The following is a 27,021-nucleotide window of genomic DNA, read 5'->3' as shown; positions in this document are numbered from 1 at the left end:
ACAGGAAATACACATAAGCTGATACCTGGAAGCTTGAGCGACCTGCTGACAGACAGTACATAAGTAGGAAATATAGAGGATCTCCTCTCAAGATCCTTCGCAGGAAGCGAGGCGCCCATTGTCGCTTATCTCATGCAAACGTTCCAAAAGCAGCTTTTACGGCTCCCGGCGCCGCAAAGCTTACGTATTCTGCGCCGTAACGGCGCACTTATTTTACGCGATACCGTAAAAGGGTAATACTTCGCGAACACGACTCAATACGGGCTTATACAACTTCCGAACTTTCGTCGCGATGACGTAGAGCGCGTAAAAGACAGATTACCGGACGCATAAAACCAGCCAGCTGTGTAGACTGTGTGTGACTGACTCGTGCAGGCCGTATACACACGCGAAACAAATACGACCATGAAACATGGCGATGTCAGCGAAAAAGGCACGAAAGTTTTATAGGGTTGTTAAAATAGAACCCTGGCTTCATCGCCCCCATATCGCGACATGACAAACGAGGAAACAGATGCACGCTTTAGCAGCCCATTAAAAAAGACATCACTCCGTCATCGAGAACATCGTCCGCGCGCACATTCACTGGAGCAGTGCCTGAAGGAGCACTGGAGGGGGAGGGAGAGCCAGCCGTGCATCTCTTTTTCGGGCTCGACTTCGCGTCTAGCATCCCACTACTACTTGTCATCGACGAGGTCGTTGGTGTACAGTTTATTTTTTGTTGTCATCAAGGCGCGACACCCAGCAGCTTAGGAGCGACGATGACAGCAGCGACGTGGAACGTCGTTTCTTGGCCGTTCGCCCGCCAGCAACGTTGAGCACGCGCGCGCGCGCTTTATACGAGTCTTTTTGTCGCTGCTTTCGAGATACGTGAGGGAACGGCAGGTCGTTTTTCTACGGGCTCCGAGAAAAAGTATGTTGGCGCAAGTTTGCTTGTCCGATACGAGTGACCGGACAGGTTTGACATCTTTCCCGGGTCGGGAAGGAGAGGGTTGAACGTGAGGTATGGCGCCAGTAGTGTTGGGAGTGTTACGACGATATACTGGGGTTTGATAAACACACTGTATAAGCGGGGAAGAAAAAGAGAGTAATTTTAGCACTTTTAGAGAGCTGGTGCATTGGCAAATTAGTTTCTTTCGAGAGTAGTACATGCACGGAGGTTTTGTGCAAACTTTAGGAACTGATGAAAGATGAAAGTCACTGAAAAGGTTAGCCAGCTGTAGGGATCGAACCCACATCTTCTGGATTGCCGGCTTTGAGGCTTTGTTTGTATCTGTCCCTTCTATGTTGTTCCAGCCTCAGAACATCAGTTTATCTCTTGTTTAGGAACTGTTTGCATTACTCGGGAATAAATTCCAATTTCAGGGGACTGAAATGAGGAGTATTGCTATTTAGCGTACTAGAAGGGCTGCAATTGCTACCCAGCTTACTCATTTCATATTATATATTAGTAATTTGGTACCGCCGTTGAGCAGCTTGAAATATAGTAAAGATTAATGACGTCCAGTAGAGTGCTGAACACCATGCAGCACGTGCAAAGGTTACATACCAGGTCCTCGGTCTCCGGCCTCGGGCCCAGAGCGTGACCAGAAGATGAGAGCAGTATATGTGTATTTACGCGGAGCCAACACGAGACGTACATTGTAGTATTCATCGTGTAATTTTGAGATGCACAGTTCAAAATGTGTTTGGCATATCATATGGACGAAGATCACTGTTTGTGATTTTAAAACGGAGTTTCATTTCTCCTCTCTTCTTCTTTTTTTTATTCTTCCAAACAAACAAACTGTTTGTCGCTCGAGCATACAGAGAACGTCAAAGGTCCTCTTCACGAAAGAGGACTGGTATTAAATTAGCCCCGGATGTTCGAGCATCAAGCGGTACACAGGGGCGCAACCATCCAAGAAGAAATGACGCAATTTGGTACGAGAGACATCCCGAGAAGAATGGCCGTACGAATTCGAAGACCGCGCCCATTCACTGGAAGGAACGGCACAATAGAATGCGTAATAGGAAAAAAAAATAAAAAATAAAAAAAAATAAATGGCTTCGATAAAAGAATCAAATGGCGAGGGGAGTACGTATCAGAAAAAGTTTTGAAAACGACGAGGCACGAAAACTTAAGGGAGGGAATAGAAGACGAAGCAGAAAGGAATGCAGCATTCGGTCGTACCGGATTTTGGGAGCAGGGGAGGGTGCTTCGTATTGGGAAAGAGAAAAACAAAGTAAACACCGGGCTACGATGAATTATGACCCCGTAATGGCTCTCCTCGGACGACTGCAGCATACGAGGCAGCATCCCTCTATTCGTTCCTACGCACGACTTTCTTTTCCTGCACCGTATACGTGTATGTGTACAGGGTTTACGGATGCACGCTGTAAAAGGGACCTGGAGACAGGTGTTTGAATGGAGGACATCAGGGTTCATATACTAAGAAGGTGGTCACTGGAATGATTGGCTATCATCTCCTATACATCTTACGGACCACGTGCAAGGAAGTACTAATACGAGAAACCGAACTGCTTGCTTTGCATTTCGTAACGGCGGTGTCGGTGGGGTTGCCCGTCGCATATTCCTGACAGTTGGAACATGGCGCTTCTTTAAGGTATGCGTAATATCCCGCCGTAGATTTCTCCTGTCTCGCACAGACTGACAGAGACCACAGGCCTCGTGAGACAGATAGACCAGAATTGAGTATTTATATCTATATTTATATAAAATATTGATACAAAGACAAGAACAAAGCAGGACTACCCCTATGTTCCTCACTGCTTCCTGCTGTCCTCTCTACATCTGTCCGCATCTGTACGCTGCTCATAGCCACAGAAGAAAAATAAATAAATAAATAAAAGAAAAATCGTGAAGTGAGGACTGCGGCAAGGGCAAGGCTTCCCCTCTTCCTCATCGTGATTTCACAACGGTGGGTTCAACGGGCGATAATGTTGCGGTGGTGTTCGAAGATGAATAGCGCGTCGTTATCGAAATTATGTTGATCTTATCGGTAACCTTTCCATCCGCGTGTACCTGGCGATCGAGATAGATATCACCACTGCATTCATTAATTCTGTAGCCTCAGTGTATTTGCGCGTGTGTGTGCGCCCAGACGTATATAGGGATACTTTCCTGGTACGCATATAGGGAATAACAAATGTACTCCGCGATGTTGTATGGCATTTGATCGCGTAACGGATTGTCTCGTCGGCGTGGCAACGCACGCATTTGTCGCCAGGTTGTTTGACTTACCGCGGCAGACCGAAAATTGATACATGAACCAGCAAATTGTATATATATATAATTTATAATTGGGTGTTTACGTCGCGAGGCAACTGAGATCATGAGCGACGCCACAGCGGTCGGTCTATGGATTGCTTTTGCCCACCTGAGGGTTCTTTAACGTGCGATGAAAGCTCATCACACGGCACCCCGTATTTAACGTCCCTCGCGGAAGACGGCGTGTCTAAGCAACTTGTACCCTGCCACCAAGTTGCTGGCGTCCTCGGCCGGGTTCGAACCCGCGATCAGAAGGCGAACACGCTACCGGCTGAGCCACCGAGGCCGGTACCAGCCATTGTGAAGTCGCTCATGCATGATCGCAGTTGTCTCGATAACATAAAACCGGGAAATAATTAACTCTTCTTAACACCTCGCGTCAGTGGAGCCACTGACAATATCATTCCTGTCTCTCCATGGCTCATGATGCTTCAATTACCGCACGTGTACCGTACTTCCTACGCCATCCCCACTAATGTATTACCCTAGCACAGAGGACCCTGCTGTATTGTGTTTCTATAAATGGGAACCAACGAAACATGAGATCACATGTGCCCCATGCTGCTTCGCATTCCAAAGATTAATTGGGCGGTACTTCGTTCCCTTTTTTTCAGGTGCAACGCAACGTGTACGATAGTATTGCTGGAGATGCCCGGATGTTCTTTTCTTGTGTGGCCTCCCCATCGGAAATCGTGAGTTTGGGTCTACACCCTCTCCCATGGGCCGCGTATGTACAAATATAGTATATAGGCGTTATGGGGCGTTGTATGTAGAGAGTGGGCGGATAACGGCGCCTTTCTTCTTTTTTTTTTTTTTTTTTTAGTTCCACATAGTTCCGTATACGGCACATCATCCGTTCCACACCTTCGCGAGACGTGAGTTGTTCCAGGCCAGATGACCAAGGAAGCTTCACTAGCGCCGCCACCCACAAAGTGTCTAAATGCGGAACTAATGATGGCGAAACGCATTGGATTCGCGGAGTTCCGATGACAGTATCGCTTGCGGATTTTGTTTTACGTGTGTGTTGTGGACTGTTCCAGCGCTTCTTTTCTTTTCTTTTTTCCCCGTTTCCACCAAGGGTGGCGGCAGCCCCGGATAAAAACCAACCTGTAGAACAAGAGAGAAGGTGCCGTCAGGTGCCGCTTGCGTCGATTTCCGTCGTATGAATGTGTGTATGAGTGAGCAAAAAATGTAAGAGTGAAAGGAGGGAGAGTGAGTGGCTGGTTTGTCGTCCCTTCAGATGATGCACCCCGAAAGTCGCTGGAGAGGCGTGTTAGCTTAGCTCAATTGGTAGAGCCCTGGACCGGTAATCCAGAAGATGTGGGTTCGATCCCTACAGCTGGCTAACCTTTTCAGTGACTTTCATCTTTCATCGTTGTTTCAACCTGTAGCTTGAAGACGTCCGAAGACCGCAGTGAACATAATGCAAATCGGGGATAAGTATTTTCTATTGGTGTATGTATTACGTAAGGTTCTCCAAGAATGTTTCGTTTCGTAGTCCCAACCAACCCAAAAAACAGCGAGGAAGAACTATCCGCACTCCTATCCTGCGACACGTGCAGCATGTCGTCACAACAACATGTCGGCTCACCTTACATGGAAATCTACTCCCAATTATTATCACCTCACTCCTGGCAAAAATTTGCGAATATTTAATTTTCAGCAGCTTCCGTGGTGTTGTGAGATATCGTTCTACAATGCTTCGGGTAACAGAAAGAGGATTCACACAATTTGCTGCGTGTTTCGACGTGAACATAATCGAAAATTGAGGCATCACCTTTGAATGCTGTTCTCTTTCCCGAAACGTGAAATGCACACAATGCCAAACGAATTTTTTTATTATTATTATTATTATTTTTATTACCGCGAAACGTCGGAGTGAGACATCGTATTTCCGCGCGATTGCGTTCTGCGTTACACATTATCCAACAGTGGAACGAACCTTTACAGTGGAAATAGATTACATCATCACGTGTTGCTGGTGCGGTACATGATGGGCCAGGAAAAAAAAACAAGAAATGATGCATCGGGTAACAGTAAGTGTAATATCTAACGGAGGCCCGCCGTCACGGTCGTTGCGTTCGCGGCGCTTGTTCGCTCTTCCTTCCGGGCGACGTCAACGAAAAAAAAAAAGTTTTTCTTTCCTATTTCGGCAGAAGCGGTCACGTCTCTGCGCTGGCAGATCCTTTTGTTACCGGGATGCTCTCCAAATCGGCATTCTTTTGCGCTGAACGTGTCGTAACGGTTGTTTTTTTTTTTCTTCTTCTTTTGCGCAGAGGCCGTAGAGAAGCAACGTGCGAGCTTCTACGTCAGCCCTCATTTTCTTTACGTTTGGCGCTTTCTTTTCTTTTATTATTATTTTTTTAATGTCATCATTTTTCCTTTTATTTCAATGTTTTTCTTATTTGTCGGTAACGCCATGTGCCGGAATGCCATCTTGCTAGAACGGCGCGGTGCTTGGAAAGGAGTACAGGGTGTAGCGTTCTGTTTTCACGCGTTTTGGACAACGCTTCCGATGGGAAATGGAAGCGAATATTTCTTCGTTTTTTTGTTGTTTTTTTTAAGTCAGTAGAATTAGAATCTGCGTCGCAATTCACGAAACTTTACGATCAGTGTGCATTCGCAAATACACTTTACTTTATACAATTTGTATCGCGGCTTCTCTCAGTAATTCGTGTCTCGTTCTTTACCTCACTTTTCTTGTTCCACTGGTTAAATATTTCGTCGCTGCAGTACTTCCTTGGTGCGTCCGGTATCGACGTGTGATCTGTACCGTGCCGAATGCCCGTATTTTTGGGGGTCCACGGTATAACAAACGATAAATTGTGCCGTACAGATGCACTAAACGTTCGAAAATGGTCTGAGTATAAACCGGTTTCTCGGCAACAAATTGTAGCGCGGGCCATGACAGAAGATAGGGTAGCCCTAAAATGCGGCCGAACTTCGTTCGGTGTGGTATCGCCTGTCATCCATCACTTGATCCGGTTGCTGTCGCAGAGAATTTTGGTTTGCGGAGGAAGGGGAGGAGATGTCGTCCTCCCTACCTCTGGGGGTCAGGTGCGCGCTGGGTCCGACATGGGGGGTGCCGGGGAGCGTCGTGTTACGCATGGAAACGGAAGACACCCCCTCCTTCCTCTCAAACTAAAAAAAAGAAGGAAGAGAGAGAGAGAGAGAGATTGAGAAACATATGGGCGGATGCTGGAGACCTGCCGCTGCGAGGCTTAGCGTTGGCTTAGCGGAGAGCCGGGGAGCAAGCGCCCTAATCTCGCTGCGGGTATTCGCGATGGGGGGACGGATGACATTTTTCGCAGATCGCTATCGCGGGGATGGGGGCCGCGACGGATATATTGAACAGGAATTTTTTGGAAGATCCGTATTTGAACAGCGTGCTCTTGATTCCCTGTCGTAAGAAGGATTGTTCCCCGATATAGGATTACACAGTGTGTACTACATGCATCCGGAGAGGGGAGATCTGATATATATAAAACGCGGAAAGGGGGGAAAAAATTTCAGAGCCGTGCAACAGCAGTGTTGTCAACAATAATGGATCGCGGCAAAGGGTTCGTGATATTTTATGAAAAATCCTGCAGAGCTCAATATTTAATACAAAGTTTTATAGCGCAAAAGCAATATGGCGGGATATATTTGGTCGTTTCCCCGCAGTAATGATTTTGACGCAAAACGAGGTTGAAACGTTCCTAGAAAGGTCTGGTGTTGACCGTAGAAACATGATGAGCACCGTTGATTTAAGGATGACATCCAAGAAATGGACGTGTCCCACAAATGGAAATGACAGCAGCAGGCACTACTATATATTTTAAAAATGGGACATAATATCATCCGGGCGTGCTCATGCATGCGAGTGCTGATTCAGTTTGGTGCAAACTATTTTCGTGGCTCTATATATTGCGCCAAGATCGAGTACGCGGTCTAATCGTGGTGGTTGAAAACATCTGTGCAACCACAGTGTTGTGCTAAAATTCTAGACGTGACAAATCCGGAGAGTCAACAGAGTGTCGCCCGCCCGCAAACTCTGTTTACGTCTCAGGGGCCCAGACATTGTAAACCTTCAGATGACCAGCCATCTTCTATACGTATACGAATAGACGACGGCTTGCACAAATGGCGTGGGAGTCGAGACCGTTTACACTGCACTTAAAAGAATGGCCCTGCTAGGGCTACGCAAATTATTCGAGCGTCTCCGCGTTCGGCGCATTTACATATCCATGATGACACACACCGAAGCGATGATGCTCCCAAAGTGGGCCGTCGATGATGAAAGGCCGTATCTCCGCCATTCTCTTATCGAGGAAAAGATAGTGATTTGGAATCGCGGAGCTGTGACTGCTTGTGGCTAATGGAAGCGCCATTTAGTGGCCAAATGGCTCACCGTCGCCGCGGCCGCAAATGGATGCGATCGTCTCCTGATTGCGCTTAATTGATAGCTGAATCCATAAAGCCACCATTAAAAGGGGATCCGCTCGAGTGCTTGTCTCGCTCTGTGACGGAAGAATTTGTCGAGCAGCCCCCCGGAAACGCAATTCGGAGCAGGCGCCAAAAATTAGGGTCAGGGATGCGGGTGGGGAGACGATAAAACAACAGGGCAGCGCAAATGTATGCGCATCATGGCTTTAGGTTGGTGCGTGCGCGGCGATGTCTCAGACTGTGTATTCTCGCGAGCGACGTCCCCACCGAATATTCTAGCGGAAGGAAGGGCAAAAAAAGAAAAAAGAAACTGCTTATGGAGTGGATGTTCCGCCGCGTCTTATCTTGAGCATTCGCACGGACCGAAATTTCGGGATTGACGTATGCATACGTAGCAGACGACACCATCGTCGCTGTCGTCTGCTACGGAATTTCTTGAGTGACGTACTGCACACGTAGCAGACGACAACGTCGTCCCTGTCGTCTGCTACGGAATATCTTGTGGCTGAGCCGCAAAATATTCCCCATGGTTAGAAGAACACAAAAGACATGAGGGTGAGTGCTCGCGCTTAAGTGACACCAGAAAGCTATGACTTTTAGCGCGTCTTCCGCATTCTGGCAACGCCACCTAGACACAGAAAAAAGAGGTCTATTAAATGCCTCCTTTATCTCTCTCCATAGCATGTGGGCATATAAAGTCCCCCAATCGTAGCAGCCAGCCAAGATGTCAGCCAATCGTCGCAGACGATTTTGAAACACGGCTTTCCGTGGCTTCCAGTGGCTGCCCATAGTGCTGATGGCGGCTCGTTTCCATAGATACAGCCGCTGAAAGCAACGTGGTGATTGGCGGACTCTTAACTGTCACGTCGCTCAAGCGATCAGGCTTCGCCTCTAACCTCTAGATGGTGTTGATTCTGGGGAGTGTCGCTCATACATGGGTCTGTCAGATGCCGTCCGTTGCTGTTAGTGTCAATTGGGTGGGAGTTTGCGCTGATTTTGCGAAGATTTATGTGGTGCAAAGTACTATATGGTATCTAACGAAGTGCAACACGAAAGGAAAATAAATGCAAAAACAAAGAATAAACAGATGCCTACCCGAACTTTGAGAAGTGGAATCTGCTGGTATGTCCTCTGTTTTTCTTGCTGCTGTAAAAACGAAGTAACAAAACCATAAGACATCATGATCATCTGTGGAGCGCTATCGCCCGCTCGCAAGTATTCTGACAAATACATTTCATTTAAATAAAATGAACAGTTTTTAACGCATGGAACGAACGGTGTCATATACGTTTCAGAAAATCGATATAACGGACACTTCAGAGAGACAATGAATTGCGGTAACAATGCAGAAATGGTGAGTTTCCGACAAGAAACGTAATGTGACCTCGAGCCACCCGTTCTGTCCCACCACAACTGGAGATGTACGCGCAGATATCTCAGCTCCAAATGGTCCGCGACAGATTGAAGCGCTTTAACCTGTCTCATTTGGAAATCAGCGAAAGTACGATCTCCAACAGCGCAGAACGAATGGAAGCGACATCCAATAAAATATGATGCATGTACGTCCATGTTTCTTTGCTTATTATCGCATCTTCTTTTTTTCTTTTCTTTTTTTTTTCTTTCTTACTCTTCTCCAGATACGTACTGCGGGGGCGTTGTGCTCCGGGACCACCGACTGGGATGCATACATAAGAAAAGAGAAAACATTATTCGTGGGCAGGCAATAGCAGAGCTCCGAAAACACGAAGGGCGCATTAGCACCGCCCGTGTATGAAAGAACGAGAACGACCTCTGGCGGCATTTTTTTTTTTCCTATTTGTACGTAACCTTTTTCTGTTTACGCGAAGCCATTTTGGGCGTTAGCGCTTTCTTTCACACGTATGAACTCCGCGGACAAGCCGGAAAGCTACACAACGCCCGTTCGCCCCATACATCGTCGGCGGCGGCGAGAGGCTTGAGAGACGAATAAGAATTGGTCTTGGAAAGAGCACACACACATAGCAGAAAGGTAATGGACAGCGGAGGAAACAACGCCCACGGCGCGAAGACGGAATGACACCTGTGGAATTGGTGCAGCTAGGCGGAAGATGGGATGTAAATGGCCGATGTGTTCAAAAGGAGAAGAGATTAGAGATTGTGGGGCGTGTGTGTGGTGTAATAGGAAAGGAGTGACAGATTCGGAGCACTGGATTGAAATTGGTGTACGGGGAACCCATAGCAGATTTATTGAGAGTATGATTGAATGCGATATAGGTTTCGGTAAGATGGTATAGCCAGGGTGTCTACCAACCTGGAAAACAGGGAATTGTCAGGGAAGTTTGATGTGACTGGAAAAGTCAGGGGATTGTCAGGGAATTTGGCCAAAAAGCAGCTGAAGCAAGGGAAAATCGCAGACAAGTGCCTTGATGATGTGCGGTGAATCGCGAGTGCCGACCGGTGATTGAGCGGCGATGCCGCAGCAACGTTACCGCGAGTAGCAGTTCATCAGTACGACAAGCTTTGAGGCAGAAAAGTAGGCTAGCCTAACTAATACTTAATAAATGGTCTGTTTTATGAGGGTTTTGTATCAAAACGTAGGAGCAGGCACCAAGTTCCTCTTTGTTTTTGTCAGGGAATTCGGTTGAAATAGTCAGTGAAAACCTGGAAAAGTCAGGGAATTTGAAGGCTGCAATTTGACACCCCGATAGCATAAAGAACAGAGGCGCTTTGGTTGAATCTCGCGTGTGAATTGCGGTGCGGTTTTTACGGGACGGCGGTAAAATGAGCAGTGCTATTGAATCAGTTGGACAGTATATACCGTAAAGTAGAGCAGTAAAGCGACGCAGTTTATACCTTCTGGTCACTATAGTATTTAATATGCACCCTAAGAAAAAAAAGCGGTGATATTTGGTCCTTAAGAGGAGATTGCCACAACCGCTACTCGCTTGAGGGACTATGTATGATGGCTTATCGAAAGTTTAGGGATTATTTGCAGTGTTGGGGAGAAAATTTCAAGGCTAGGCGACTACAATTGGGAGTCATTGATTGCTATAAGGAACAAGAACCTGTAGTTGCTTTGCTTCCCCATTCATTATCATTAACTTATTTGTTGTTGTTGTTGCTTTGCTTCCTAGTTTACTGCCCCCCCCCCCTCCTTCTTGATTGTACGTATGCCTTTTTTAGAGATTGCCTCACTCACTTAAATTACCTGCCACGTGACTGTCAGCTTTGGCATACACAAGTTAATTATAGAACGACAGTGAAACAAACAACTTGTACAGCGACGGTTTTCGTAACAGCATTTTAGTGATTCACTTACGGCGCATACAAAAAAAAATCATCTCTCGCGTCTCGCACGGCCATTTTCCTTCCTGGTTTCCAAACATGAAACGGTCGTGCAAGGTAATACATTTTTCAGAAAGCCCTTTACGATTTGAAATTATACGAAGGCAACTCGCGCAGCCGTAAAAAATGCTATACCTGTTCATCATGACGCTGAGAGCTGCCATCTCGAGAGGCAGACATCTTTTCGGGGAACTGCAGCCGAGCAACAAAACCAAGTCGAGAAACATTGTGCAGTGGTGGAAGACCATAAAAGTCGCATTAGAGAACTCTTCCTTACTGTTTTATTTTTATTTTTGCTCTTTTTAGTGCAGTGTTGTGCGGAGCTTTGTCTGGGTGGATGGGATAGGTGAATTAAGATGCTCGTACGCGGATGGGCGGCTGAGACGACGCGGGAAAGGTCGCGACCCGGCGAGTTTGGGCTGTTTGCTCACTCCCGCGGTTTTATGCGTGCCCGGTTTTCATCATCTTTATTGTTCGGAGAGAGAGGATCGTAAGTTGACGGTGTGTTTCGTGGAAGGAGTTTAGAAAGGGTAAACATCGAGCAGGAAGAGGAAGATCCACTGCTTCTATGAATTTATATGAGCTGCCGTTGCAGACTCTGGCGCGCTGGCTTCTTGTGTGGCGGTAGTCGCATGGTGCTTTTTAGGGTACATTTGAGTGAGAGGGTAGGTTTAACTGCTTCGTGCTTGGGATCCGTGCTGGTCTTGTTGTTACTTTTGTTTTATGTCTTGCGTAAAAAAGTCTGTTTGTAGGGCTTGGACGATGAGTCGGTTTCGTGATACATATTTTGCTCATGTTTTCGAGTTGATTGCAAGAAGGTGTGATGTAACCATGTACTTGAGGTGTTCGTAGGGGGGGGGGGGGGGGTTCTGAATTGCGAGTATAGAAATGATACTATGTTCTGTATGATAATTCAAGAATTTTCGCGTTTTTTTATTTTTTTATTTATGGACAGGGAAAGAGGCGTTGAACTTTGTATGAGCTCCGAAAATTAGGTTCTCCAGTCAGTGTTCTTATACAGCGAAACCACAACTGCTCTCATTTCGTGGTTTCGGTTGTTTTTGCGCCAGACATCCCCAACAATGATGGTGATGTGATAAAGAAAAAAATTGGGATTTGAGTTTCGACGAAGTCGAACTGGTTACCCCAGTACGCTTACACACAAAGTACAAACAGATGATGAGGCGAAGAGAAAACAAAGAGATGATAAACAGAGATGATGATGGACTTCAACATGTAGTGCAAAAGATTCGACCAAATGAGCGTAAAATGTCGGAATCGCTGGGGGCGCACACAGCACACATTCAGCGAGTCATAGAGTGTCCATAAGCCCGGTTGTTTGTAGAAAATCTTGAAGTGCCCTCAGCGCCAACAATGATCAGCATCAGTTGTGGATTTGTTAATTTTTAGAAGTACCGTAAAAATACCGTTTCAAATTTTCAGCGCCACATCACTGAGTATAACGTTGTCGCATAGCAAATTGTCATAAATTTTGTATGAACTATCGAAGAGACCAACGGCGCATGGCAAGCGGATAAAAGGGTACTTTCGTTAGTGGTTATTCCAAGCTGGTGCTGTAGACTGACAGGTGATAGGTTCGAGTCCTACCACCGACTGTACTGTCCGAGGTTTTCCCCGCGTTTTTCGGCAGATTTTCTAGACAGATGTTAGCACAGTTCCCCCTGAAGTCGTCCCACAGTACGCATTCTAACCCCGCCTTCCTGATGTACTCTCTCCGCCTGTCCATATCTGTACTCCGCTCACAGCCACAGTTGCTTCGTGGCGTTCACACGGAATTAAAAAAAAATGCCGAAGACGTGCCCCACCTACACCGAAGAACAGTAAGAACGTCGAATATTTCTACCTCCCCTCTCCTTTCAGATTTGCCATCATCGTCATCATCACCATTAGGGCCCGTTCCGTTCGACACGCATCGTGTTTTAAGGCCCACAATCACCTTGGCAGTGTGTGTGTGTGTGTGCACAGGACGGCTCTCGTCTCAGCCGGCGGGGAGTGCACAGGAACTTGACACGGGTCAGGAGAGAGACTCCTCCGGTGACCAGCCATGCATTGAATGCATCTCCTATGAGATGAACGAGTCTATATATACGTGAAGAGGTCAAACAAACCACTCCCTGTGCTTTGGCCTCGACGGTGCCTCGCTGAAAAACTATCGCTTTAGAGAATGACATTAAAGACATTGAAGAGAGGAAGGAGGCAGAGGAGGAGTCATTTTAACGCCTTACTAGCCACGTGCTTTTGCGTAATCGTTGTGGAGTGGCTGGTCTCGCGTTAAGGCCTACACCTCCATATTTTTTGCCCACCTCTGTGAGGCCGACAACGGCGAGACCTTTCACCACCACCACCATATTTTTTTCTTTACCATCATCATCATCATCATCATCAGGAGCAAAACGCACAGTCTTTGAACTACGAAGAAAGGCGTTTGACCTAAGAACTTCGTTTGAGGTTATACTTTTATACGTTATATGCGATCCTGGGACAATTTCGCCACAGGGTATTCGTATAGTGACAGCGCTTATACGTCTCAAACTATGTTTAACGAGGAGATACCTCGCAGGATTTCAGTGGTTTGACCGAGTTCAAGTTTCGTTGGATGAGAGTGAGGGAAGCTCAAAGTGGAGAGAGAAGGCAGACCGTCCGGTGAAGGTAGTTTCAAGCAGAAGCAAGAGAAGAAGCAATTTCATACAGAGTCTGTCGTTCTACCGGGCACCGCCTTCATAATTGGCGGCGTATTTAAAATCCTCCAACACTTAACTACTGTACGGGACGATGAGGACGGTGTCCAGTTCAAGGAGAGTCTCTGTTCGAAATAGCGACGGGCTCCCGACATGACACTTTTGCTTTAACAGTACATCACACCAAAGTATGTGTAGTGCGTCGTATTTTTTCTGATATCGAAGAGCCATGTTCGCACTTCTCTTCCTGCCCGGTATAAGTCGTAAATATAGACGGAAGGCGCAAATATTAGCACACGACGGAGGTCTGCTTCCTTGACCTCCGCATGGTTCGTGTTTGCTCGCATATAATGGGGGGCCTCCGCGCGAAAGAAGGGAGAAATTTATCTCCAGCGGAGCTTGGACGCTATCTGGCAACATAAAAGGCTACGTTACGAACGTTCGGCAAGGGGGGGGGGGGGGGGAGAACAATCAGGAGGCTTTGAACTGCTCCGGAATACTTTTATGTAGGCGGGGAGGGGTATAGAGAGAGATTGCGCAAGAATCGCTGGTACCTGTTCTGTGGTGGAGGTACAGAGGGCTTATCGGGCCACGAAATCGACAGGTAAACGGAGAAGAAACAAGAAGCGGTCGCAGAGCAAAACGGATGATGAGTGCAGATTGTATCGTTGTTTCAGGGGCTATGTAGCGAGGAATAAACCCAGCCCGAAAAAAAAATAAAAAAATGGATGTCTGGTTCGAGTTTTTTTTTTTGTCGTTTGAGAAGCCGATTCGTGATTGAGGTATTTTGTTCTTCTTTTCGATGGTTCGGGCACGGAAGGGTTGATCGCTGGATTTGCCTTAGGAACTAAAGAATCGTGCAGTTGGAATGGGCGAGAGATATAAAAGAGAGAGAGAGGGGGAAAGGTAAAAGATAAATATGTATATTCACATATGGGCAGAGAAGGGAAGAGGTTGCGGATGTGTGTGCACGAATTAAGACGGGAGATAAACTTGACGGCGGCGGCGGCGCTGCATGTGAGAATGATGAGGACAAGATGGATGATGGTGTACACGTGCTGCCGCTGATGAGCATCTCGATCGGATGAATGAGGGTGTGGGAGGGCGGCCCGTGAGAGTATTTTGGGAGGAAGAAGGCAAGTGAGGCTAACCCTGATTTGTAGGAGATGATGATGATGATGAAGATTGAAAGAAAAAAATGGGGATTTGTAGGAGAAAAACAGCGAAACCCGGTCAATCTTAAGAGAGAGAGAGAGAGAGAAACAGAAAAGCTATCTGGGAAGAATGGGGATGCGGTGCTTTTTCCTTGGGACATTTCATGAGCAGAAAGGTCGTATGTATAACAGGAGCGCGAGAAAGTTATGAAAGGAAATTATTTACTATTCTGTGGCTTCGAGTATGGTATCAGTTACAATCGTTGGCAAGTAAGCGAAATAAATGGACCCCCACCCCCGAAACAAGGTAATAGTGTAAACTTCTAGCAGCGTATCTGCTTCTAGCAACAGTATCACATTATTATCTTCCTTCGTGTTAAGTGAAATACGTGCGTGTCATTTGCAAACTGCGCAGCAACAGATGTAGTCGGATCGCAAATTAATTAACGTATCAATAAACGAAGAAAACACGGAGACGTGCAAGGCATACCACGGCTGCCACTCTGACCTCCCAGCAGCTTTAAACGCCAGCGGGGGGGGAAATATAGCCTGCAGCAACTAAACACCCGTGCCCTCCTAAATAATGCCGCGAAAACGCGATCCTGGAGGGTGTGGCCGTGCAGTGCAGTTCACCAGGGACGATCAGCATGTTTCGTTTATTTTTATTTTTCAGGCTACAGAGAGGGGAATAATTTTTTGCATCCGTGCACGGATGCCATCGCAGTGTCAGCCACATGTAATGTGGCAATTTTCATGACCAATCGATTAGCGACGGAACGCCATAGAGGGGGATATACACTTCTCTGTGTATAGACGCATGCCTGTTGCATGGCATCTCTCTGGGCGGGGCACTTATGCCCCGTCCGCACGCAAGAGACAGTATATATATATACGTTGTCCCTCGGTTGCGCTTTTGTTTCGGCCAAAACGTACACAGGGGAGCTATGAAACCTGTTGCTCGGTCGGGTTAGCCGCACCGAGGGCAGAAAAAGGTAGCTATTAGGGCGGGTCGGCAAAACTGTCGCAGAGATTTAGACGATAGTGAAACCCGTTGATTATAAGGGGGGAAAGCTTTTACGAAGGGGCCGGTAATGCGACACGTCTTTCGCTATAGGTGTGTGTGACGGGATGAGCAGCAGCACATTGTGTGCACAGGGTTGCCTTTCTGGTCGACGCGCGGTCGGTTACCCGACCGGTGTCACGTGTCCCCACACCGACGGTGTGAAGAACTAACGCTCGAATTTCCAACTTAATCTGTTCATCTCGTCCTGTGTCTTTCCCCTCAAACTCAAGGCAATGTTAACATTGATTCCTGCTTCCTATACAGTCACTTAACTTCTTCGCGCCAGGTGCTAACTCCCACGCGGAGTATTTCTACGGAATATGTTTCATATTTTTCGATCTCGTATATTGTTTCGCTGTTATGGCTATATAACTCGCCGCGAAGCAACTCCGGCCACCGGATGTGGAGAGATGACGCGAGGAAGAAGACAGAATGGGCTAGTACGTGACCTGGGCCGGCTTCACGGCGAACTCTGCTCACATCTGTGTTCAAAGTTTGCCTGTGTCCCGCTACCACCCCGTGTTTAGCAGATACTGCACCATTAGCATTAGCTAGTGTTGTTGCGTTATGCCTTATTTGTCCCTGTATGCATTTTTGTTGGCCATATAAATGCGTTGTAATACCTTTTATCTCATCTGCACATCGTCATGTAAAGTCTTTCGCGCTTCGTGTGTCACAGTAAGTGTAATATGAAATATAGCTCTTGCAGGGGACATAACGAAGTTATGGACTGTTCCCCTGTGGCAAGCTCGCGAGAGTGTACGTGCAAGTATTCTATAAAATAAACTGCGCACAAGTTGAAAATGCGAAATATCGACAAAATGGCCCCAGTGCGCACCGCCGCATCGAAGCACGAATTTCTTGCAGAACGTGCTCTGTACAGACGACGTATATTTGATCACCAACTCACTAATGTGGCCTCGAGAGAATGACATCCACACACGGCAATCAAGCTACACCAATGCATCTATATATATATACATTCACGAGCTCCTTCATCACCTGACTCCTCGTCTATCACAACGGTCGTGTTTTTCTTTCTTCTTTTTTTCAACACAGGACAGCGACGCTTTGCCGACTTTTCAGCAGCACAGTGTAAGCCCTTCCCTAAGTGATTCGTTGTCACACTCAGAAATCACGCGAAACATAGCGAGCCGTAGTTCCGTCTCAGCCGACGACCCTTCCCAACGCCGACACTCACATGCGCATGCACGTTCAAGAAGAAGAAGAAGAGAGAGAGAGAGAAGAAAAAAAAAAAAAATGACAAATTACGTCATAAGATATTTCTTTCCGCGAATTTCTTTCGTAGGCTTCGACACTGCGCAGAACAGCTGCTGGTAATTTGCGACAAGCAGCTGTGTTTTTGCACACAACGATGGCTGTGGTGGCAGTTCGTCAAAATGTCGAACAATAAGAATAAAACGGGGGTACGAAAAAGTCCCCTCCCCGTGCCCCCATTCCTGGTACACTTGCGATTCCCCCAGCCCAGGGGAGTCGTTTGAGAGGGGTGATAGATTAACGTTACCTAATCCCTGGAGGTCCCAAAAGCACGATTGATGGATTACTCCCGGAGCGGATAGTGTAAAAGAAGAAAAAAAAATTCCTTTTCTTTCTTTTTTCTTTTTTTGGATAACTTTAGGATCTCTGGTGCTACAGAGAAGGAAGGAGAAGGAGGGGGCTGAGGTGAAGGGGAAGAGGGTGCAGATAGCCCAGGGGGTTGTTTGGGTTACTGTCAACCCGGTGGACTTTGGGGCGAGAAATTTATGCTCGCGTAAACACGCGCGCGGAGAAGCTGACGTTTGGTGCCGAGTGAAGATTTGGGGGGGCGGCCAGTCTGATTAGGTTCCGGGGGTAAGGGGACGTCGTGGAAACTTTGTGTCCCAGGTTGTTCGGTAATGTGCGCCTGTATTGGGGAGAGGGTGCGCTGTAGGGTGATGAGATTTTCCAGACGGAGGTAGGCATGTTTTATATACGTGTGCGCTGACGGAGAGGTATGCGTAAAGATGAAGTAGACAGAAATAAAACCTTTCTGAAATTTGAAGAACAACGGTGTGGTATACCACAATAAGAAAAGCGGGAAAAAAAAAGAAAGGAGGAAAACTTCGGGACAGGTCAGCTCCAGACGTCCGTGATTGACTTAGGAGGGCGCATGACGCCTACGAGTTACAACGCGTGACCAGCTCGCGTGGCTGAGTGGTTAGCGCGCTGGCCATGTCACGTGGAGACTGGGAGGTAGCCTGGTAGCCGTGGAGGCTGGGAGGTAGGGAGGTTCGAATCCCGGTACCGGCTGTGCTGTCTGAGGTTTTTCCCGGGTTTTCCTCAGACGCTATCAGACATATGCCGGCACAGTTCCCTTAGAAGTCGGCCCAGGACGCACATTCCTCCCAGAGCGTTAGTGGTGACGTTGCCCACCTCTCTGAGGCCGACAACGGCGAGCTCTTTCACTAGCATCACCACCACCACCACCACCACCACCACAACGCGTGCTTCAAACTTTTGCTTGTACAATGATCATGTTTGGAAATCACGCGTCGGAGACAACGGGTACGGTGTTGCATCGAAGTACAGATGCATTGCCAGAACCCTTTCTGGACTAAATGGATGGAAGTTTGGGAAGCTATGGACTATTTGGAGTGCTGGGGAGTAAATTTCGGGGTCAGGTGACTAAAATGGGGAGCAATTCCAATCTAGGAGGGCAAGTAATATTCTCCCATTTACTCAGTTATTTTTTGTGTTTTTTCTTCTTCGTAGCTTGTTTCGATGTTACAAGCGGAAACACTTATACAGCCGATGAAGCACCTTTGGAAGGGTGGCATTCACTATCTCTGATACAGCTGGCAATGACCCAACATGAACTCATTTACGCGGGGTAATTTTCAGTCTAATATGCCACGGCTAATCGCAGTTAAGAATCCGGTAAGGCTTCGACAACATTCATCACTAAAGTTTTTTTTTTTTTTTCGCTTCGAAAAAATCTTGTTTTCCCGATAAGAGCATCTAAACATTGAGTATTCTTTAAGGACGCTTAATTAGGATTAACAGCCGAAGGGGTTTTCTTGCCATTGACCTCCATACAGCACACGCAAGACTAATGCGACCGCGCCCTTCAGCGCTACGTATTAAACATTTATATATATAGCGAGGAACTTTGCGCACCATATATATTAATCTATGGCCGCTTTCTAAAAATGGGCAGCGGGAAGAGCTGATCGGAGATATTCCGGAGGCTCGCATGGCCGTTCGGCTTTAAGATTAATCGATTAATCGAAGGCAGTTCTGCTATCTTAATTAGTTTGAGATGCATCCAAACAAACGCGCCAGGTGAATGGGCGAATCAGTCGCTTTGAAAAGGGCCGACGAGTTGTTACGTCATAGTGATCCTTTCTTTTCGGGCTTTAGTTCGAGATGAGGATAAAGTCAAATGAACGTCTCCTGATTGGCTGACCAAATGAAAGGGGCGTCTCAATAGATTGTTGGAATGCGTTAAATGATGCTGCGGTTGAAGTATACGTCGCAATTTCTGAAAAGAAAAGGAAAAGCTTTTGGTCTTGGTTGGATGGGGAGGGGCGCACCTTTTGCAGCAAAAGATAAGAGAGTTGCGTTAGCGGAATTTACTAAGCGTATATTATAAATAGATAGATTCCCTTAGGCTTTTATCGGTTGTACAAAGGAGACTACTTTTGTTTTCCATCTTGTTCTTGCATAATAGGACTTTTTTTCTTTATAAAATAATAATTACGAGGCACAGTCGCAGGAGTACCACCCTAGTTGTCCATATTGTATACGTAAGTTCCTACCTACGTAGCTCTATAAGAATATGGATGATTACAGAGCTTTATAACGATACAAACAGGTAGTAGAGACTCCCCTTTTAATGCATGAGGTATACAGGCAGCAACCAGATTTCATATAGTGGACTTAGCTGTACACTGTTACACAACGACAGCGTTGTTGTGTATCGAAATGTTTTGTCGCCTTTAGTTGTGTGTCTTGTGTGCGTGTAGTACAGCTTGGGACAAAAGTTTACGGAACACCGGGTTGTTGCATTTCTGCATTGGAGCGACACCCTAGTGGCAAACAAGAGCGGACACACATACTGAGAGATGGATAGAATATCGTGTCACCCATTTGTTATTCGATCTCTTCCTGAAAGCCTGCAGGGGCCCGCCCCGCCAGTGCCGTGTTCCGTAAACTTTTGTCCCAAGCTGTACATATAGTGTCGAGTAACGTGTGTATGTAGCAGCGTAATAAATTCCCCCACAACGCAATAGCTACGCACAGGGACTAACATGTTCATTTTTTTTTTGTTTTACAAATCGATCAATCAGTCAATAATGGACGTGATTCGAACTCCTCCGAAACAAACTGCACGGAAGCACGGTATATGCGAATAGCCGTACCCATGCCTGCCTGCCTGCCTTACAGCATACTTCTTGCCCGTCTCGCTCGCGAAGTCTGCCGAAGGCCCTGTCTCGCGGAAGGAAAAATGCATTCTTCGCACGCACTCGCGGAGAAACACTCCACCCGCTCTGCTCTGTGACAGCTGCGCGTAACATACAAGTGGGATGCGCACCGAATCTGCAAAACTTGTAATCCTGGCGGGCATCAATTTTGAATCTCGGCGCACATATATACTATATACACGCCTTGTGACAGGCGCACATATACGGTCCGCTTTTAAGTGGCTGCGACGCGACCGCATGTACTATACGTGTCGTGCATCGTTAACGACGTTGTCCTCTCATTGTTCTCGTTACACGGGCCGTGAGTGTGTGCGCTCTGACTTCCGTTGCATATACGCGTATTAGCATTCATGGAGCATTCCGCTTTTTTTTTTTCCTTCCCCCGCGGGCAACATTGGCAGCGTTTTCGTTGTTGGCAACGGAATGCTTTTGCCCGCTGAATCTGGCGAGGCACTCCGCCCGCATTAACCGGGCCCCGTCGCGATTCATTAGTATGAGTCTTTGTTTCTAGGTACGCCTCCGTAACTGTAGCACGCGCTGGTACCGTCGGGTCACCTCTGTTCTCCGCACGTGGGGGTGACGTGTTTGAGGGAAACGGATGAGCGGGTGGGCCCGCTCTCTGTTGTTATTGGTGGTGGGAGAGGTCTCTAGGGGGATGGGGAATGTGGTTGCGTTGCAATAAGGAAATAAGCTATTCGTCTTCTAAAGGCGATGTTAAAAAATAGTCCATATCAACTTTGCAGTCGATCAACATCTTTGTGCTTTCAGTGCATCAGTGCTTTCGTATCAACCTCATCAACATGCAGTTCCGAAAGGGTCTACGAGGGTCCAAAAAGATGCGTTTTCGTTTTCTTTTTTCCCTTGGAATCTGGGCGTTTCAGTTGGTTTGCTATTTGTCACTTTCCAATGACTGCGCGTGCGCGTATCCAGTCAGCCAAGGGTGTCGCAGAAGATACCCAACCTCAGGGTCGTCCTCAACGTCGTTCTTTTGTGAACCGTAGCCACAGTGAAGGCCCTCGAGTGGTACTAGCTCCCGCGGGCATAGTAGTTAGGATGATCACCTTCCACGCCGAGACCGGGAGGTGACGTGGGTTCGGCACAGTTTCCCCCTGAAGTCGGCACGGGACGCATACTAACCACCCTATCCCCCACTCCTTCCTGCTGTCCTCTCTCCGTCTGTCCACGTCTGTACGCCGCTCATAGCCACAGTTGCTTCGCGGCGCTTACACGGAATTTAAAAAAAAATACTTGAGTGGGGAGCTAATATTCAAAGATGCGCACCAGTGATCTTCACCGATGACGGCCTGCATGGCATCACATTCACAGTAGGGGTTAGTTCACATGAAGTCATCCGCAGGAGAGCGCCACTGTCGGTTGCTCATTTGCCGTCACAATGTAGGTCAAGTTCTGAGTGTTCGGGCCTTCACCCACAGCACATATACACTGTACATTTGGTCTTTCAAAGTTATTTCACCGTGTGAATACTATCTGTACTATAGTCCGAGTAATTTTTAGGTTTTTTCAAGGTTAATAGAGAGTTTTAGTATATCGTACGCTGTCGCCTTTGCGAGCGTAAGGGGTAAGTCCGGGGTTCTGCGCATGCCCATAACAGAAAGAGAGCTTCGCGCAGTGCGCAGAACCACCAACGCTATCCCTTACGTACGCAATTAAAATAGGAACCAAACTTCGAGGGACCTACATCCTGGCGGCGATTTCGCCTTTTCGAAGCTAGTGCCAACACCACCTAGATAGAGAGAGCCTGCGCGCTCGTCGAGGTGACGTAACGATTAAGTGTCAGCCAATCAGGATCGCGTTTTCAACGGCCGTAACCAATCACGAACGTGCTTTCATCGGTCGTGGCGATGCGGACGAACCACTGTCGTCTGCGAGTTGTGATTGAACGTCCTCGCGTACTAAATGGGAAAACTTGGAAATAAAGCGCAAAACTGTCTCAATCTTTCTCAAAACAGATTTCCTGGAAAGCCATCTCGCGCTTTTAGTCTAAATATTCGGGTCTGCAGGTTCCGGGTGAGCTGCAATCATTTGCGCGTTCTTGAATTCGCAGCACGGTGAATCGCAGTAGCGTACGAATTCTGAGTCTTAATTGAAAAAGGGAGAGGAGGGTCACCCGACTGACGTCACGCACATTATAGAGTTAATGAAACTCTATATGCGAGCAAACGAGCCATTTCTTTTTTTTTTTTCAAACGAGCCAAGAGACTTTTCTTTTTCTAGGCTATCTTCTCTCGTTAGGTTAACGAATCAAGAACAGGTATCACTAGAGTGCGAGAAGAAGCATAGGTGTCCTCTTGTGGAATGTAAAAGGTCTATTGTTTATGAAATCCCACTTTCGTGTGATGAGGTTTATGTCGGCCAATCTGGCCGGTGCCTAAATGAACGTTTAATGGAACATAAGAATTGTGTAAATAAAACGGGTGGGGGTACCTTGCATGAACACGTAAGGGTCTGCGGTTGCGTTCCAGAGTTTCCGAGAACAAAGATTAGAGGACGATTCAAATCCAAGAATGAAAGAGAAATTTTCGAGGCCTTTTTGATAATGAGGTATGGGTCTGATAAATGTGTTAGTGAGCCGTCGATATCGCTAACAAGGGAAGAGTTTGGGTTCTTGGAATGCAGACTAAAAGCTGGAGTTGAGTAGTTAGATCCGGTTGCTCCTCGTGTTTTTATGGCCCCCACGTGTGTTCCGTTTTTGCCCCCTTTTTTCCCCCTCTATACCATTGGTTATAAATGTGCTTGTGTAGTTCAGTAAAAACTTGTTGATACTGGAGCCTCTGTTTGTGTGTCTTCTTGTGTCGTTGTCCCTGTTTTTGACTGCTCCTTGTTCTCTGAGCCATTCTCTATAGCCTGTAAGCACTACAACGTCACACTACAGTATAGGCTCAGTGAGCGAGCTATGATAGACGCAACCGGCAGAGCGAGCGCATTTAACCGCGTGTCTGGCCGGAATGTTCTTTGTCTTCTTCCCACCGTTGTTCCGAGCTGGAAATAGTGAACGGGCCGGGCCCTCCTCCCCTTTTGCGCGCCGTAATTTGTGAAGCGTCTCTGCAGCATCTCGCCGGTTATATTTACAGCTCCCGACGCGTGTGTTTCGTTCTGACGCCGTCTTCTCCCCCACCTCAACACCCGAGTTGCCGACTTTTATACAAACGACGAGACGCCGTCGAAAAATCCTCTTCTCACCGCGTGTTTATTTTAACGTCGACGGCACTTTGTTTGTGTGAGTACACGGTGCGTTTGATGTTGGATTTGTGTACGTGCTGTTTTCCGCTGAGTTACGAGGACGATTTTTCCCAGTTAGATGGCGCTTCTCTATGTCCCATTTTACGCTGGCGTCTGTGTACGTCTTGTAAGGCAGCGTCATTATCCTCTACCGTAATGTGCATTGCGCTACTTGAAACGATTTTTTTTGTGTCTAAAATAAATAAGCTATTTACGTAGAGAAAGAAAAGAGAAGCTTGTTCCGTAGTTTTTCGGTTCTTTCGTACCATAATGGTATCGTGGAGCTTCGGTTCCCGGATTTCCTTCCTGCTGACAAAGAACGGTAGTTTGAAAATGAATGATGAATAAATTCATGTGCATGGGACGCTTGCTTTCCGATCAACCTGATGTGTTTCTGATATTATGCTAACGAGGCGCAGTGGACAAACCTGATAACGTCAGAAGCCTCGAAGGCAGCCTATGTGTGTGACAACGTCCTGTTCGAAACGCGATCTGTCAACAGTCTCACTTGCAGATGCCATTTTATCACGGTTAATTAGCATATAAAAGAATAACTTACGACGTGACGAAGGACGCGTACGTTGTTGCACAATTAATTATATGCGTTACTATAAAAACGGTTTGAACCATAACGCACGAACGCAATGCCAATCTAACCATAATTGAGTCAAAGCCGTGTCTTCAGAAGGCTATGTGGCATTCGTCAGCCTTGCTAACGGACAGCAGTTCCATATTATCATCTCACTTACGTTGTCGCAAAGTAGGTAAATTCCTTTCGTGCCCCCCCCCCTCCCCCTTCCCCGGAATTTTAATGCGCTTCCGCAAGAGATGGCGCAGATTCTCTTGAATATATTTATATATATATTTATAGATGAAAAGGAAAGAAAAAAAGGGAGGAGAGGTCAGCCAAACGGGACGTCGGCTTGCTATTCCAGAAATAAATAAACAAATAAAATCAAGAAATAAGAAAAGGAATTAGGGAATAAAGAATAAACTAACAAATGATGGAAGGAAGGGTGAGGTAGATTAAAGACAAAGATGACACACAAAAAAAGATGACTAACAAACGGTGAAAGAATGATGAGATGGATCACAGAAGATGATTTTAAAAGGAAAGCATGAGGTTAATGCGTTGAGGGTGAGAGTGGGGCACAGAAGAATGAGATCGCACGACTGAGTTCACAGGCTGTTCATAAGAACTGAATCTCTCAAGAAAGTCAGGACTGCTTTGGTCACAGACCGCTGTGTGTGATGTCGTACTGGGCCGAGCAGAGTGGCCAGAGAAAAGTCCGTGCACCGCAGCTCGAGTAGGCGTCGTCTCAGCGTGGCTCGAGGGGTGTCGAATCTGTGACAGTCGAGGAGAAGGTGTGGAACATCAGCTTCAACAGCGCAAGTGGGGCATTTACGGAATCAAAGTTCTGAATTATGATAACAAGTACGAAATTAACGCAGCGTGTAACGTAATTTGAAGTGAACTTGTTTTTGCATTTTAGTGCCCCTTTAATCTCGGCTCATCGTGCGCATCTCGACCTATACCCGTCACAGGCTTTCATTTTCTTTTTTTTTTTACAACAGAGATCAGTGGTGCTGACACAGAGTAAAGTGGAGAGAAAGAAGGATGGGAGAGGGAAAGCGAAGTAAACTCAAATTCGACAACACCCTCGTTGCTTGTGTTAAGTGTAAGGACAATAACCTAAACTGAGCAGAAACATGGCCGCGCATGCAGTCTTGGCGTCCTTGGAGAATAATCAGCATTCGTTAGTCGGGCGTGTTGCCGCTTGAGGACGGCAAGCAAAATGAAGCATGGCAAATACGGCTTTGGCTCGTCATCTTTATTATGCTAATACAACGAGTGTAGGATGCAGAGTATATGCTAATCAAGGCACTCTGTTGCTTCCGTGGCGAAATCGCAGCGCGGCACGCAAGTGTCTCGTCAGCTTTCGCTGATTTCTCGTAAGATGCAGCCACTTACGTATCGATACGAAGTCGCGTCCGAATGACGAGCGGGAAGTAGCTGAATTATTTGCGTGACGCTTAACCATCGCTGAGCGGTGAACCTGGGCGACCCTGTGGTATTCGGTGCCACTGAACTGCACGCTGAGACGCTGGGGTGAAGGGTATTTTGTAGTTGTTGCAACTGCGGCGGCATGGGAGTGAGATGGCTTCACGGAAGGGGTGGTGCTCTCTGTGTTTTTAAGGCAACTTCTTTGATTGTTACTTCGAGCTCCCTTATCATTGCCATGTATATCACAGTGGGTGGGAAAATGAAGCAAATTGTCTTTTGTGTGCAGAGGGTGGGCGTCCCTTTCTGAAGAAAAAGCGAACAAAACTTCTTTTTAAGAAGCTGTTATCAATATTGTAATATTGTTGTGCGACGTGTAAGCTGGCCAGGAGCTAGCGAAGGTTGTTGGCTCCGCATGGTCTCCTCTTGATTACTAGAAGAATACGCAAAACTCAAATGTGTTCACCCGCGACGGTGAGAGGATACCTTCTCCTTTTCTTTTTTTTTTCTGCGAATGACTGCTTTGTTTTTGTTGCTTAACTTTCTGGTTTGCTTTTGCACGATATAGTAGCGACGTCATTATTTATCACGAGCAGTTCAGTGTAACGTTAAAAGAGGAGTCGTAGGACCGCTACTGTGTACTTAATTGACGTCCCTAATTCCACTTTCTTTTGTTTCTATTTATTTTGTTAATTTTTTTTTTGTGGGCGCGGTATAGCACGGTAGACCACGCAGCGATACTCAGAGTGAACTTTATGTTACGCTTAAATTGAAGGTCTCCAGAAGGCACATCATTTACGGGAGTCACGAGACTGTCGTTAAGCCTGCGCGTCACGCGACACTGCGGACGAGACGTTGCGTGACCCGACGCCATCTTTCTCCGAAAATTCCTCTCCGATAGTGGCTCTCTCTGCTGAATATTGAAAAAATGATGCGGCACACGGAGAGGTGTACGCAAACAGCGAGACGGACGCGCCCGTGAATGCACTCCTAACAAGCGCGACAAATGAACAGAGAAGATTCCGAGTTGGCAACCCCGGTTGTTGGACGCTAGCGACATCTGGAACGAAGCGAACGGACGGAAACGCTGTTCGCATAAATAATCGTTTCGGAGGAAGTCGAAACGTAATGGAAGGTTGCGGGGGGGAATTTTTGTTTGATGTCGTGAAAGCCTTCCCGACTGACGAGGGGGATAGAGAGAGAAAGGAGGTTTTTGGGGAGGTGTATTAAAAATTCATAAGTCGGAATAATGACGAAAGCAGGCCGGCAGGCAGAGCGGGTACTTTGAGGGGTGGTTCCTCTTGTACCTCCAATTGTGCTGTGCTCTTTTGTGTACATGGTAGGTGGGGGGGTCAAATCGGCTCAGATGCGATTTCGACA

General features: G+C 47.0%; 2 protein-coding genes across 10 annotated transcripts in view; one reads left to right on the top strand and one right to left on the bottom strand.

The window, feature by feature from the left end:
• LOC135393833 (uncharacterized) overlaps positions 1 to 27,021 on the top strand; it is a 366,589-nt gene that overhangs the window by 44,655 nt on the left and 294,913 nt on the right. For all 5 annotated transcript variants that reach the window (XM_064624137.1, XM_064624136.1, XM_064624139.1 and 2 more), the window contains one exon: positions 3,886 to 3,963. In XM_064624137.1, coding sequence (XP_064480207.1) covers positions 3,920 to 3,963 — 44 coding nt within the window. In that variant the 5' untranslated portion in view covers positions 3,886 to 3,919. The remainder of the gene's footprint in view (positions 1 to 3,885; positions 3,964 to 27,021) is intronic.
• Positions 1 to 27,021, bottom strand: part of LOC135393832 (uncharacterized) — a 260,444-nt gene that overhangs the window by 49,703 nt on the left and 183,720 nt on the right. For 3 of the 5 annotated variants that reach the window (XM_064624130.1, XM_064624131.1, XM_064624132.1), the window contains exon 2: positions 8,792 to 8,842. The exons of 1 other annotated variant lie outside the window; for it this stretch is intronic. In XM_064624130.1, coding sequence (XP_064480200.1) covers positions 8,792 to 8,842 — 51 coding nt within the window. The remainder of the gene's footprint in view (positions 1 to 8,791; positions 8,843 to 27,021) is intronic. One more of the 5 variants, XM_064624133.1, reaches the window with a different exon arrangement.

The sequence above is a fragment of the Ornithodoros turicata genome, chromosome 5, assembly GCF_037126465.1.
Source record: "Ornithodoros turicata isolate Travis chromosome 5, ASM3712646v1, whole genome shotgun sequence".
In the NCBI taxonomy this organism is placed as follows: domain Eukaryota; kingdom Metazoa; phylum Arthropoda; class Arachnida; order Ixodida; family Argasidae; genus Ornithodoros; species Ornithodoros turicata.
The sequence above is the reverse complement of the archived record's forward strand: the minus strand, read 5'-3'. Positions and strand labels throughout refer to the sequence as shown.